The sequence below is a fragment of the Heliangelus exortis genome, chromosome 11, assembly GCF_036169615.1.
Source record: "Heliangelus exortis chromosome 11, bHelExo1.hap1, whole genome shotgun sequence".
Classification (NCBI taxonomy): Eukaryota; Metazoa; Chordata; class Aves; order Apodiformes; family Trochilidae; genus Heliangelus; species Heliangelus exortis.
This window is the reverse complement of record NC_092432.1, coordinates 3,767,651-3,783,022: the sequence shown is the minus strand read 5'-3', so window position 1 is coordinate 3,783,022 and position 15,372 is coordinate 3,767,651. Positions and strand designations below refer to the sequence as shown.

Genomic DNA, 15,372 nt, shown 5'->3' with positions numbered 1-15,372 from the left:
GTTATGGTGGCATCTCATGTATGGAAGAGACATCTCTCAGAATTATACCATATGAGTTCTAAACTACTTTTTTATTGTATTATATTGCTGCTAGAACAAACATGATTTTAGAGGGTAAGAATATGTCGGTGTAAGGCTGCCTGTGAGCTGCCGTTACTGAATTTTTTATTAGACTTTTTTTTATTTCCTCTGAAACATCTTCAGTGTTTTTCATGCTTTGAAAAGAGTTTCGAAGAGGGGCCAGTGTTCCTTTTTGTTCCCTGTTATTCCATGAGAGATCCTTGTGAAAGTTACCATGCCCCATATCTTTTTTTTCTTTCTTTTTTTTCCCTTACTGTTCCTTTCCTTCTCTGAAAAGAAGTTGGGAAGTAACCTGGTGAGGTGTAGGTGAACTCAGGACGGAGCCAACCTCATTACCACCAGTGGTGCTCTCTCTCAAGCCTGTTGTGCTTCTGGCTTTGCAGTACTCCACTTGTGAAAATCAGAATCTTTGCAGGAACACGTATGTTTTCTGAGCTCTGGGCCATGGGCTTTCCCCCTGGTAGCAGTCCCCCTCAAGGGCTTTTAGGTAGGAGATAAAGGAGTTGTGCCAAGATAAAGGAGTTTGAGTGCTCTTTCTGATGTGAGGTACTTGGACGATTTGTGCATTCCTGAGAGCATGGGAGCAGATAGAACTGCATTCTGTGTTGTTAAGAGATTTGGTGCTGCCTCTTGAATCCTGGCTCATGCAGTCCTTAATTTCTTAAGTCACTGTAAGCCTTGTTTCTCCAGGGGTTTTCCTCTCGGATATGGGGGGTGAACAGGAATTTTGAAGATGTTGAGGGTGCTGTAAGTAATCATGACAAGCATTCATCTGAAGCTTAAAGCTTCATAGAGATGTTGGACATCTTAAATATAGCTGTAGAAGCATAGTAGTTATGTTGCATGATCTTGTGCCTTTTTATTAAATAAGAACTCTTACATACAACTAATTTCAACACATTTAATTAAACATAAAATTGCATAGTGTTTTTCTAGTGAACTCCATTTGAGATTTCTCAACAAATTATTAAAATACAGATTAAAAACCTTTTTTGGTCTCACATGTCCAAGTGACTTCCAAACTTTGCTTTAGAAAGTCAGCCAGTCACATGTCATGCAAAATACCAAATGGAAAGAAATTTAAAATGAAATACTTATTTCAACAGCAGAGTGAGAAGAGGTCTTTAGACAATAATGAAATCAGTAATAGGGCAGCATGGAAATGTTAGTACCACATGCAAATAATTCATACAGTCGTGTACAAAGCAGTCTTTGAAACATCTGACAGAAGAAATGACAACCTGAATTTTCTAGGGTATATAAAGAACAGAGCCCTGATGGAATTAATCTACCCTGCTTTACGCTCCACTCCTGCAATCATTAGAGCTGCCACTTGGGAACAGAGGGCTTCTGGAGGAAAGTCTCTTGACCTTTGAATATACTCCCAATGACATGCTGAGCTGGAGGCCACAAGACGAAAGTGGGAAGTTTATGCAGCAATATATAACTTTAAAGAACATTAAATTGTCATTGCTGCTTTGATCAGTGATAGAGTATGCTTTGATAAAACTCAGATAAAGGGCTTCAGGCTGTAGCATCAAAACAATGCATTGTGTTCCTTTTAGTTTGAAAAATGTATTTCTACAGTCTGTTTTTAAAAAGTGGAATGTGCTTGTGAAAACTGATTGGACCTGGCATGCAGACCTAAATAATGAAGGTCAAGTAGAATTATTTGTTTTTTCGTTTGATTGTCTGAAAACTTGGGTTGAGATTTGTGGAGAGGACTCATTTTGACATGGTTATACACCACAGAAAAAAATAACTCTGGAATTGGCCACAGTTATGTTTGAATTCAGTGATTACTCCATTTGTGGTGTTTGTTTTATCTGAGTTTATTGATTGCATAGCAGAGGAGGGGAAGAAGTGCAGTGTCTCTGATTGCTTTGGTGAGTCCTGTTCCTGTGGAGTTGAATCTAAGATGTAGGAAAGCAGATTACCAGGAACTCAATTTTGTAGGTATGTAATTATGTGCTGTAGTCTTTCCCTGAGTATTTCAAGGTGTTATAGAAATGTTTCTGAAAAGCTATAAAGACTATAAAAACTAATATTTCTATCTGCTCTAATTTTATGTATTGCCTGTGTGGGCTCTCAAGCTCCACAGATCATTACTCCCTTCATAGTTCTGGCAAATCTGCTCCCACCCCCCAGATTCTTGGTGCCTTCTCTGACAATCTTCATAACTGGGAAGGTAATGATGCTTCAGTGCTTGTCTGGCTGATCAGCTGTACAACTGTCTTCAGTACTGCTGAAAATTGATGTAATTGCTGTTGTGTTTATTACAATAGAATCCTTGGATTGATGTTATATTGGGGGGTGGGTTTTTTTTGTTTGTTTGCTTTTGAACTTTAAAGAACAAAACTAAAAAGGAATTTTTAGTCTTTCAACTAAAACTAAACTTTAATTATTTTTTTTCCTCAACTTCATGCCTACATAAGAGAAAACTACATTACAATAAAATTGACTTTAGTTATTGTAACTTTTCAAGGTGTCATTCCCAACCTTTTGCAACTTTTTTCCCCAACGTGCTGAATCCTCTACTGAGAGCACAGCAAAGCCTCTTTCTCTGAAATTTGATACAAGGGTTTTTCCATGTTGTGGCTGCCAACAGTCACCTGAGCAGCGTAGCTTGGGGCTGACATGAGTGGATTCTCCTCCCTGTGCAATGTGTGTATTTAGCCTGCCTTTAGGAAAGGAGGACAATGGGACTGCCACTAAGTCTCTTCCCTTTGACTATTCTTATAAAAATCATCACTTATTCTTGAAAGTTAATATATTCAGAGATATTAAACTGAATTTGAGTGGTCATGTAGTGCCTAACATCAGATTGGCTCCCTAAGCAAAGGAATTTCAGAAAAAGGTGGTTTGTAACTTATCTGTCAGCACTGAATTCTTCTGCTGATGATTCTGATAGTAAAGGTCTGACTTTCCTGATAGCCTGGTTCAAGACACATGTGATATATATAAACTTGAATTCTGAAACTTCAGAACAGATGCTCTTTAAAATACTTGTAAAAGTCTTTCTTTTTAGAAATGTTGCCCAAAAGCAAAACTGAACTTAAAAGGTGTTTTTAAGATGCTCAGGGCCTTTCTTGTAAACATGTGCCAATAACTGTTCACATGGGTGAAGACAGATGTGTATTGACAAGGCTGAGACTAAACCTCCAAGATGGAGGGTTGGATGTATGCAGAGAAAGATGTGTTTCATATACAGATAGTGTTTGTGTTTCTGTAGCATGAAAACTTCTTTAATACAGACAATCTGTCCAATAGTGTTTAGTTAGGGTTTCAAAGAACCTCAGCTTTGAGCAGATATTAAACTGTGGGTCTTTTTTCTCTGAAATTTTTCATTGGTTTGTAAATGTGTGAAAAAGGAAATGGCAGTAGTTACTGCTTTGCAAATTTCAGCTTCTCATTAGAAATGCATTTCTGTTTTTTTTTTTTTTATTTCTGTTTTACTTTTTTTTGTTTTGCTGCTCTGACTTACATCATCTGACTTACATTAGAGTCCTAAGCAAAGATGAAATAAGTCATACCAGCAAAATCAGCTTTTCAGGAGGATTATGTCCATACTTGCTGCATTTACCAACGCTGTTTTAAAATAAATAAGTAAATGCTGAAAAATGGAACTCATTTAATCATAACATAGTTCATAAAAGTTATTATGTATCTGCTATGACTGCTTATGGCTGCAAACTTGTTCATGAAATTCAGTAGTTGTTAGTTCATAGAGCCTATTCAACTATTTTCAGAAGAAAATTACTTGTTAACTACACTAAAATAATTTCCTGCTTATTTTTAATGCAAAACCATTTATAAATATGAAATTCCTGAGATTCTTCTTTGTTGCATCAAATTAACATAGGTGACAAGAAAAAGCACTAGCTCTTGAGGCTTAGTTTTTGTAATTTTTAGGGTTGGCAATTGAAAGTTAACTTGTTTTCCCATTGAACTCTTCAAGTCTTTATTTATAAAGTTATCTGTGAATGTACTTTTGTCTCTTTGGTTCCCTTGAGGTTTTTTTTCTTTCCCTGAGGTCTCTGTAACTTATGTACAGTGATTAGCTATATTAACGGGTAGTTGATTTTACTTGTGCATTAAGCAAATGCAATTTACTAGTAGGAGCTGAGTGCTCAGGGAAGCTTGGAGAACAAAGTCATTCAGTCTTTGAAAGTGAACAAACACTTAATTGGTAGTGCTGTGGCAACAGAAGAATTTCAGAATATTTCCATTTCAATTTTGACCTGTCTGGCCAAATATAATTTTATTTTATACATACCATTGTGAAAAAGTTACAGTAAGAGTTGGTATTGACATCCTTGTTTTTACTTAGCTAGTTTATTAAATAAATGGAAGCAAAATAAAATGCGTCATTTACTGAGACTAAATCTAAATGGAAAAAGCTTTAAAGAGAATGTGTGGAACTGGAGGTATTACATGAGATTAACTTTCCTGTGGTTCATGTCACACATACAGAGTTTGTACCTGTATTCCAGTTATCTTAATTTTATTGCAGAGGCATTTAAAATAAAGACCCATGTTTAACTTAACACTGCTCCAATCTGCATTAAATTGTCATTCTTTATGAAAGGCTTTGATACCAAGCAACTTCAAGTATACTCCAGTTGGTAATTATTTAATGTTTGAGAGTTTTACGGACTCAGACTACTTATTTGTGTAGCTACAGGAAAGCAATTCAAAATGACTGAGTGTGGGGGGGTTGGAGTATAATTGCAAGCTTTATTTGTCTACTTTGTGCTGATTTCAAACACTGAACAGCAGTATCTTCCACTGATTAAGATGAGGCTTGCAGCTGCTTTCAGCATTTTGAAAATCAGGTCATAGCTAACGTTGTTTGAAGTCAGAAGCCTTCTTTTATTTTGGTGATAATCTTGGTTAGAAGCTGTCAGGAGTTGGTCCATATCATTTTCTCAGCAGTAGCTGCATTATTATAATAGCTTTTACCTACCCCTCTGAACTGGTGAATCAGGCATTCTGCTTGGTGGCCACAGAGATGCTGGCTGGGCAAGTGGAAGAGCAAGAGAAGCTCCTGTTGCTGATGCTAGAAAAGGATATTAGAGAAAGATTCACCTCTATTATAGTGAGAGTATTCCCGGGGATGGTTCAGCATCCCTTGTAATTACTGTAGCAATTTGTAGTGACTTCCAGTGGCCTGGAAGAACTCTTATTTTCATAGGACTTCAATTAAAACGATCCCATCCATTTGCATTCCTTTGAAAATCAAATATGGTGACCACTGCTGGAAGCAGGATGCCATACTAAAGATATTCCTTTGATTCTTTTCATTTTCCTCATACCACTCAGGTTTGTATTTGCATTTTCTTGGGAAGGGGCTTCTCTGGTATCTCCCAGTAGTAAGGTACAGAGCATAAGTGGGCTTGACATAACATAATACTTTTACCCTGAAAGATTAAAATCAAACCAATTGGGTTTGTTACCCATTTAGTTACTTCTTGGAAAAATGAAAAAACAAAACAAAACAAAAAAAACCCCAAAACAAACAAACAAAAAGTCCTGACTAACCTCAAGAAAAGGAAAAAAGATGTGTCTCTCTGCAGTTGGTTGGAAACAGTTGATAGCAACAGTCACAACAGATAGGGCTTTGTTTGGATTATTCAGACACTAATGTGGTAACGGGTAAGGAGCTCCTTATCTGTGTTTCTTGGACTGGAGTCCCTTGTGTTGATCTCAAGTTTTTCATTTAAAGAAGGGAAAAAGCTGGCTGTGAATTTATAGCCAGGACTGGCCCTGTCTCTGTGGCTTCCAGAGCAATCCTTAGCCTCTCTTCAGGATGCTCGTTTTGTTTGCCTTAATTTTAGATGATCAGTGCTTTACAGTGCTTAATTGAAGCAGGGTACAGAACTAACCATCTCAAGCTGGCTGGCATCTTGAGGTCAAATTGAGTGCTTTTTATGAATAATTTCTTTCTGGAACTTTCCCCCTACTTCTTTCCATGTAGTGATATTATTGCACAGTGAATTGTAGATGATGTGCAGCAATAAACATGGTAAGACATAAACAAAACAAAAGAAACATAGCAGGTCTCATGCTTTATTCATGTCACATTTGTTTATGTTCATACCACCCAGGAACACCCAGAAAAAGGAAAACAGCTGCTCCTCAAAGGAAAGACAACATATAAAAATACACTGCTTCCCAAATAAGAGAATTTTCTTTAAGGTGCTTGCAGAATTTTTCATGCAATGTGCTTGATGCAATGCCATCCTGTCTCTTCACACTTATTTGGCTCCTGCATCCAAAACTTGGGATATTATTTAATAAAACCATAGAACAATAATAATACATTGATTTCACATCTATTTGTGTACCAGTAGTACCTTGCTGTGGGGCAGTAAAGTACTAGGCAGAGTGCACTAGAACATAATGAAAGGATAGGTTGTCTTCTAAAAAAAGACTAACCTGACCAAACAAACAAAAAAGCCAAACCCAAACCAAACAGCAAACCTGATCATTTCATGGCCTTGAGTTACCTTTGTGAATAAACAGTTTTTCCATCCCTTTTACTCACCTTTTTTACTTCTCTCGTGTGTTTATTTTCTGCATTTTTTTTTTTTTTCTCTCCACTTGGTTCTAACTGTTCTCATGGAGACCATCAAATTTTGGAAGAAGATGGGATTCCAAACTTGCACTGAGGGGAAATACAGAGCACAACCTCATAACTGCTCTGGATCTGTGCTCTCTGGTCTTTGAGTGTTAATGCTAGGGAAAGCTCAGAGTGGTGGACCCATGAAATACAGAACACTGCAAGTTTTGTTAATTGAAGCTTAATTATGGTAAAAGATAGGGAACCTTTAGAAGAGTTTGACTACATGAGACCCTCATGCCTGATGTCTGTTTGCAGCCACTTTTAGCTGAACTAGAATTACTGTTTAGCAAGATTGGACTTTAAAAAAGCCACTTTTCTCACCTTTGCTGTTGAATGATGGTACAAAGTAAATAAGGTTTGGTACTAAATTTATGTGTGACATTTAGCAAGGTTAGGAAAAAAGATTCTATTTGGTCATGTTCAGTAGAAGTATATATTTTTCACTTGGTTTTGGGTTTTGTCTGCTGCTTAAATGTTTTGCAGAAAAATCAATATAATTTATGGTTGAAGGGGGTGGAACTGAGAATGAGGAATATCTTGGAAGTGTTACTTACACAACTGTGTTAATTCACAAGGACAGTCCTACCTCAAATCTTTTCCCCTTTTCTTTCCATCTAGGATATATGTGTGAAATGCAACCATAAATATTGCTTAAAAAGCTAATAGATTCAATTTTATCAGCTGAGATACAGGCTTTTTTTCATAGAATTTTTAAGGGTTTGAACTCATATTCATAACCTTATTTAAAAATTGGTCATTTGCCAAGTAGTTGCTGGAGTATCACCATGTCTCATGTAGGTTTTTAGGTTGTTTTTTTTTTTTTTTCTTAAAATACTGAGCAACTATTAGCCTGGATGGGGAAAAATACAAGGAAAAAATTATCTTCAGGTCTGTTAGGCTTGAGAAATAGAACATTTTTCAAACTCTCTCACTAACAGTACAGTAACAGACCTGCATACAGCAGTGTCAAAATGTAAATCAGATTAAATTTGCATCCCTCTTTCTTTGTCCTTATATCTAATGATGCCAATTTTCAGTTATGGTCAGACTTCCTTGTTTGAAGATGGCACAGGTCTATCATAAGTGCCAATTTGTGCTAGAAAATTTAATTTTTATAGGCTATGAAATGTGAGCTGTGTGGTAGGACAGTAAATGTAATGTAATATATAATAGGCTATTTAATTTGTTGTAACAATCTTAAAATCTATTTAAGTCCTCTTGAGACATCACAGAGCAGATCTAAAGGGGATCTTTTGCATTGAGCTCTTAGTGATTTAAACTTATATTTCCTGTCCATTACACTTTAAAACTGATAATAGTAATGCAATGGAAATTTGCAGGCAGCTGTAGGGACTTGGATTTTTTTCCAATGGGAGAGGTAAGAAGCTTTGTAATCTAAAAGACTTTAGACACCTTTTACTCACAGTTGCATGGTTTTACAGGTCTGCTAGGAAAACACATCTTTTACTCAGGGTCATGGAAGTTGGTTTAAACTTTACTTCAAGGGTGAGGTATGGTAGTTGCTTTTAGCACCTTCTGTTCCTTTCCTGAAGCAACCAACTTCCTTTGTAGACCCCAGGGGGGTCCCTGGGTGCATGAAGTGCTTAATTCTGCAGGGATTCATGAGAATATGTCCCTCTGGCTACCACAAGCTGGGAAACATCAGTCCATGGCATAGAGCAAAGATTTTTAGTGCTGCTGTCTTGGAAAAGCAACACACTGCTGGCATTGCAGAGTGGATGGCAGGAAGGCAAGAGAGAGGATCTCCCCTGTCTTAGAACCTTTGGTAGCAGGATGGAAGATGGAAATGTTTGTATAATAGCAAGATTATATGTTGCATATAGTAGAAAGGTATATTAACATATTTTCTTGCTCCTAATACAATGCTGGCTATTGTTCCTGGTGGGTTATTATCTTTAGGTGGTGAACTAGTCCTTCCTTCAGTGTTCCAAGACTTGCAGAACCTTCTTTCATGCTTATTTTCTGTTACTTTTCATTCCATTTCAGTCACTTAAATCTAGACATTCTTGCTCTTCTTTCTGTTATAAAATTTGGTTCTTTATCATATTAGCAGTGCTTCATATGCCTGTCAGCAGCAAACTAAAACCTAGTATTTCATTTTACCAAGGTAGAAAATGGAAATTGTGAACAAAGTAGACCCTTGAGGAACATCATCACTGATAATGTTTTCTCCATTCCAATAATTTGCCATGAGATGTGATACTTGTGTGTTACCATTAACTATGACATTTCAGCAGGGAGATAAGCCAGTAAAACATGATGTACATTTGGAAAGTTCTGAGTTGATTTTCTTTCTGCTTTCTATTTATGTTCCAGTCATTGGTTACTCTGAGTTGCATTTCACCCTTAGAACAGTTGTAACAAGATGCTGAAGGGCTGAGTTCATGTCAACAGAGCTCTTTTGAACACAGGTTCTAGATGCCTTCTCTAGCTCTAGACTACTATCCCAGAAAATGTCTTATTCCTTGAGAATGCTCATGGTTGAGCTTGCAGTTTTGATGTGTAATCTTTTTTTTTTTTTTTTTTTTTTTTTCAGTGTTCTGGGATGGAAATTTTTTAAGCAGCCTCTTTTCATTTTAGTAATAGATGTGGTAATTTTCAGTTCTTTGTCCTTGTTCCCATGAGGTATTCTGTCACTGTCCTCATACACAGCATTATTCTCACAGGAAAAAATGATGAACAAAGCTAATTTAATATTTGATTTGTCCTCCTAATTTCTACTCCTTGTTGACACCAGTTCTTAATTTCTTCCTCTTTATTTCTTGTTGAGAAACCTTTTGTTTTGTCTGTGAGTTCCCATTATTCTGGCCTCCTGGTAGTTTTCATTTAAATTCTGTGGCCTGACCTCTAACTACCAGCTCTCTTTGCTGATCAGTCCCTTTTTCCATTCCTTGTAGGTTCTCTGCTTTCTCTTAATACCCTGCTTTGAGGTGCATTGTCATGCAGGTACGTCTGTAGCCCTTTCCTGTTCCCTTTTTTTCCTCTGCTTGGATGGAAAGACTCAGATAGCATTTGATTTAAAATAAAGCCATGTCTTCCATGCACTGAAATCCAATGGTGTATGTGTTCCATATATCCTCAGGTGAAATTCTGGGTTATGGCCCAACAGGGGAAGGTGGGATTATACTTGAAATGTAGAGAAGACTGATGTTTTTTCTTGAGTTTGACAGCTGGTGAGGCCTGTACCTTTAGAAGGTTAAGGAAGTTTGAGTTGCCTTTGGCAATTATTCTATGTTGCATGGGCTGCTTACTTCCAGATCTTTTTTTTTTTTTTCCTTCGTATAAAACCATGGAAATTAATTTTAAAAATTTAAAACCATCTGAATCAGAAACCAAATTTTTTTTTTTTTTTTTTTGGTGGTCGCTACATTTATACAACTACAGTGTTTTTGTTAGGTCAGTAATTTTGGAAATTTCTTGAAATCCTTCCAAGGTTTCACTTTCTTTTTTAATAAGATATGCTTATGTGTTGAGAGGCAAACCTGCTTGGCAGTTTTCCTTTTGAAAACCCAACATATGATGGCAGTTCCCATGTTCCTTTCTCCAAGTGGTTGGGAAAGCTGTTGCCACGAATGCAGAGGCACAGTAAGAACTCCTTAATTGTCCTGTTGCCACGTATGAAAAAGATGAATTCACACTGGGACTTTTAGAATACAGTCTGAAGTATTTATTTGTGTATCTGTGTCTATAGCTGACAGCTAGCTGTAGGCAGGATTCTGGGTTATAACCCTGCATTTATGTTTCTGTGAAGTGAGGTAGTGTGTGGATTTACAGCCATTTTGTGTGTACTCTGCTGTGAACATGTTTGTACCATATGGCCAAGCCACAGAATTGCCCAGCTCTGTGTGAAGGCAGCAATCCATGCAGATTGGGTTCCTGGACTTGGGTCCAAGAACTAGCACAGAAGTTTAGCAAAGCTGCTGAAGACTTTATGGTTTCTGATATTAAACTGGGCCTCAGTGCTCTGCCATGTTGATTTTGATGATGTTTATGCTAGAGCTGATGCACATGAAAAATTATACAGTCATGAATTTCATTCAAATGTAATGGGAACCCCTCCGTGGGGTTTAATGGTGATGTATAATGCTTGTCTCTTACCCTTGGATGTGGGGGGGAGGCTGAATAAAAGCCCCTTCTTTCTCAGTTCTTTTTGTTTGGAAAATCTTATTTTCTTTTCTGGATCAAATGCTTCAAATTTCAGAAGTCCACCTATTATACAGGTCTTATGAGGTGATAGCATGAGAGAGATTTAAGTCTTTCACTGTGTTTCTTAGCCAAGGTATCCTTCAGTATTTATGTTGCAAGATTTTGAAAGCATTGGTAATATTAACTAAAAGATTGAAAAAACTTACTCGTGTGCTGTTTATATTTTGTGTTATTCTTTGTGGTTTTCCTTCTGCTTTAATGAAATTGAAACTAATTTAGTGTCATTAGTAAATGCCTGAGCATGTTCTTCAAAATGAGCTTCCAATACTGTAGTGGGGAGTCTGGGGTTTATATATTTGTTCTGATGGCACTTGAAGTTGTTTGGTTTACTTTTTAACTTCAGCACGGGTGTTTCTGTAACATATGGCACTGTATGTTGAAAGTGGATGTTTACATCTGGTATGCATTGGAAGATGAAGGTAGAGAGGATGAAGTTCTGGGCCAGTATGTGTTTTTTGGATGAAGGATAAAGTGAGAATACTTTTATTTCCTCTTAGATTTGAAACATATCATTCTAGCAATGCCTTTGAAACTCTGCCAGCTTTGCCAACCGTAACATTTATGGGATTTTTGGACCTAAACTGAATTAGAGGACTGTTTTTAGTGGCAGAGAAAAAGGTTAGTGCATGAAAATAGCTAGGCCTATTATTGACTGCATGTGGTCAGTGGTTTGGCTGAATGTAGGTGGCTCTTTTCCTGTCACTGTTTTCAAGCATATGGCTTTGTTTGTGATGAATATAAAACTTAAAAATGAGTTCTACTGTACTTCTTTTGCCTAGCAGTCTTTTGCTATTTAGTTGTGATTATTTTGCTTTTGCCATTCATTTCCAATCTTGTAGTGGAAGAAAACTTATAAATAAAGCTTAGGATGCCTGCTGTCATCAAAAGTAAGAGGTTTGAAGAATATGGTCATCTGTGTATAGCAGCTGCTCTGTCAGTAACGCTGTATAAAAGGATGCATGCACTATGGTGTTGATTCTTTGTTGTAGTTAATGCTGGGATTGTTTGCAGTGGGCAGAAATGCCTTTTAAATGTGCATATGCCATTTTGTTTAATTAGTACTTTTGTGAACATCTCTTAATATTGAGTGACAGCTTCCTTTTTCTCCTCTTCATGTCTTGATTTTTGAAACTAACACTTACAGCGTTTTTTTTTCCCAAGGTCAGCTTCAGACTTGTGATTTCTTTTTCCCAGTGTTTAGAAGAGAGTTTGAGATTAACGGAGTGGTTTGGGTTTTTTTCTTTGGGTATAGTACACAAGGTGCTACATCAGAGCTCAGGGAATTGCAAATATTCTAGCTCCTGCTGCAGAGAGAACTTAAGGGCAAAACAGGTTCTTTTAGCTTTAGCTTAAACAGTGTCACCCTATTTATATCTTAAAAAAAAAAAAAAAGCTGGGTGGTAGAGCTGTAAATGGTGCAGATTGTGTAGATTTTCTGGTGCTTTCAGTGTAGAAGATTCTAGGGAATCTTGTTTTAGCAGCTATCAGATGGAAGAGCTGATTTCCTTCAGCTGAAAGCAAAGTACATTTGGTAAGAAGCTGAGAACTGCAGAAAGAATAAGGGGCACCAAGCACTTCATGATTTTATTCCATTGCTGTGAAGTATTTAAAAATGAAGCAAAACTATTTACAGTTTTCCCATGTTTGGGGAAAATAATTTATAGCCTTCCTAATTGTTAGAGTAACTATAAAAGATTAACTCAATAAACAATGAGATAACCTGTAGAGCTGCTTAATACATTTGTGAGTCAGTCCTTAGAGATGAGCATTCTTGTTCCACGGGCCAGCCACAAGGAAAATCACTCTGTTGCACAAGTGAGGCTACTTGTGTGATCTTGTCTTGCAGATTTTTAAGAACTTCAGTTGTGACTTACATAAAAAAGTACTATTTAAAACACAAAACATACTTTTAAATGTCTTAAAATGTTAGAAAAAGGAGACCTCTAGAAGCTGCAATTATTGCAACTACAGGCTAGAGCTTACTGTAATGCCTTACTACAGTATAATTTACAGGTTATTAAAAATCTTATTTTCTAATTTAAACTAGGTCTTTTGAATTGTATTATGAAGAGAGTTGTTTTTCCTAAGCAGACTTGGTGAGAGACTGTCACTTAGCAGGAAGTGCTATGCATGTATTTGCAAGAGAATCTTAAATATGGTGGCTATAAGCACTGCACCCTCAAATGTGTTTTATTTTTAATTAAAAAAAATTTATTTGAATTTATTTTCAGTTTGCAGTTGTGCAAAACACCCTCAGTAACAGCAAACTGTGTATGTGTGGTTTTGATTTAAGACCAGGAAACTTCTTGATATTTTTGACAGTAATTGTGACAATTCAGTAATTGCCACGATTCAGGAATTCTCTGTTTTGAGAGAGCTCATATTTAAACAACTGATACCTGTTACTCATAAAAAAGACTTGAAATATGAAGATGCTGGAGGTGATGAGTAGCAGTTCTGAATACAAACTGACAAAACAGTGTCTTAAGGGAAAAACAGCCCAGCTAACTGATGCCCTTTGTTTCCAGTGTCTGTGAGCTATCTTTTTCTGATCTTGGTTGTGGAAATAGCTACATTATTAACCCTCAGTGCCTCCTTTTTGAATTGTAGAGGTTGGAGACCTGAGGGAGCTGCAGACCTTGGACATCTCAACCAACCGCTTGATAACTTTACCCGAAAGGCTGCACATGTGCCTCTCCCTGCAGTACCTGACTGCAGACAGAAACCACCTCTGGTATGTTCCCCGCCACCTCTGCCAGCTGCCAAGCCTCAATGAGCTCTCCATGGCTGGAAACCGCCTGGCATTTCTGCCACTTGGTGAGTCAGCCCTGGCATTGGTCAGGGAAGAGACAGGAAAACAAACTTTCTGTCCCCAAAAGAAAAAGAATGAAATGCGATGGGTGGTTTTCTTTGGTCGCCCCTGGAAGCTCTGGTTTTGGAGCTGTAACAGTGATAGTATTGTTGGAAAAGATGCTAATCAAGAAAAAAAAAATATTCAGGTTAAGTTCTTGTGTCTGTGTTAAAGCAATAGGTCAACTATCAAATTTGCTTTATTTTTAGCTGAGAGGGGAAAAAAGTTGAAATGATGTTGTGTTTAAATATAGTACTATGTAATCTGAGTTTCACCACTTTGGGTAATGATGTGTTTCTCTTTGCTGGATCTGATGATTTGACTAAGATTCTTCAGCAAGGGTTTAAAGCATGCAGTGGAATCCCAGTAACTCCACACAAATTATTTCTCATTATTAGGAATGTCAGTACTGCATCATCTAGCAAAGCTTTAGTTTGTGCTGTGTATGGGCATCTGTCAAAACTCCACAGTAGTAGCCCAGGAAAGAATTTCTCTGCCTTTTTCTCAACCCTTTCTAAGTCTGGAAGTGTCAAAGCAGGTTTTACAGAGTAAACAGGAGGCACAGCCAGTGTGTGGTGTTTTTCTGTGGGAAGTAGTTGTGTTGTCAGTGAGGGTGGACTGGATATTCTGTTTGTGAAAGGTAAGACCTCTTCCATGTGTGTGTGTTAATTTTCAGTCGTGCCACGGGCTAATCTCTGCTGAAATAGAGACATACATGGAGATCTGTCATGTCATTTGAATAGCCATTAATTATTTTTTTTTTTAGAATACAATCAGAGGTTGGTTTTAATTAGGTGCAGAAGAAGTTATGATAATCACATTGAAAAGAAGCTAAAAATGAGAATTTCTACATTAATTACTTTGTATAAGTTTTACTTAATTTTTTCATCAATTTAGTCTCTTTAAGAAATCTGTGATCTTTCTGATTTTCTTAGCACCTTAGCTTATATTACTGGAAAGCTCCAGACATAGTATTTTAGTTATGTCCCAACATATGTCATTATATAAATGAGAAAACGAGTTCCAGGATGCATCATCCAGATTCCACAGTACTAGCTGAAACAAGCAAGTATTTTCCCCTATTTTAGCAAATACTTCTAACTTCATTTCATGAGGCAGGAGATTGAATCTTTCTAATTTAGCAAAAATAAGATACTGTTCAGTATGATGAGATAGGAAATATTGAAGGGTAAAGGATTTTGCCACTTTCTTACTAGTAGCTTATCTGTGAGTTAGCTGTGACCTGGATAAGCCATAGATCTGCTCAAGTGTTTTAAGTTCAAAAGGAGGAAATAAATCTATAACATAATGACACACCTTCTTTTTTCTTTATTTTTAGACTCAAATTCAAAACATTCAGAAGGAACTTTTAAAATAACGGGAAACATCAAAGACTGTCAATTGACCTTGTTCAGTAGTTCTTAATAGTAATTCACTGGTGAACATTTGGAGATAATTTGCTATCTGTGGATATGAAACTGAATCATAAATCCTAGAGTTCAGAGGAAGAGAAGCAGAGTATAAATGTAAATGTTTAATCCTTCCTCTGAAGGCTTCAGAGTGGTCAAGATGTGATGAAATAAAGTAG

The 15,372-nt window shown here is 36.9% G+C and overlaps 1 protein-coding gene across 3 annotated transcripts in view; it reads left to right on the top strand.

The window, feature by feature from the left end:
- LRRC28 (leucine rich repeat containing 28) overlaps positions 1-15,372 on the top strand; it is a 53,154-nt gene that overhangs the window by 19,318 nt on the left and 18,464 nt on the right. The window contains exons 1-2 of one of the 3 annotated variants that reach the window (XM_071754245.1): positions 9,634-9,673; positions 13,544-13,750. In XM_071754245.1, the coding sequence (XP_071610346.1) occupies positions 13,621-13,750 (130 nt within the window). In that variant the 5' untranslated portion in view covers positions 9,634-9,673; positions 13,544-13,620. Of the gene's footprint in view, positions 1-9,633; positions 9,674-11,430; positions 11,552-13,543; positions 13,751-15,372 lie in introns of those variants that run through there. The other 2 variants (XM_071754244.1, XM_071754243.1) reach the window with 2 other exon arrangements.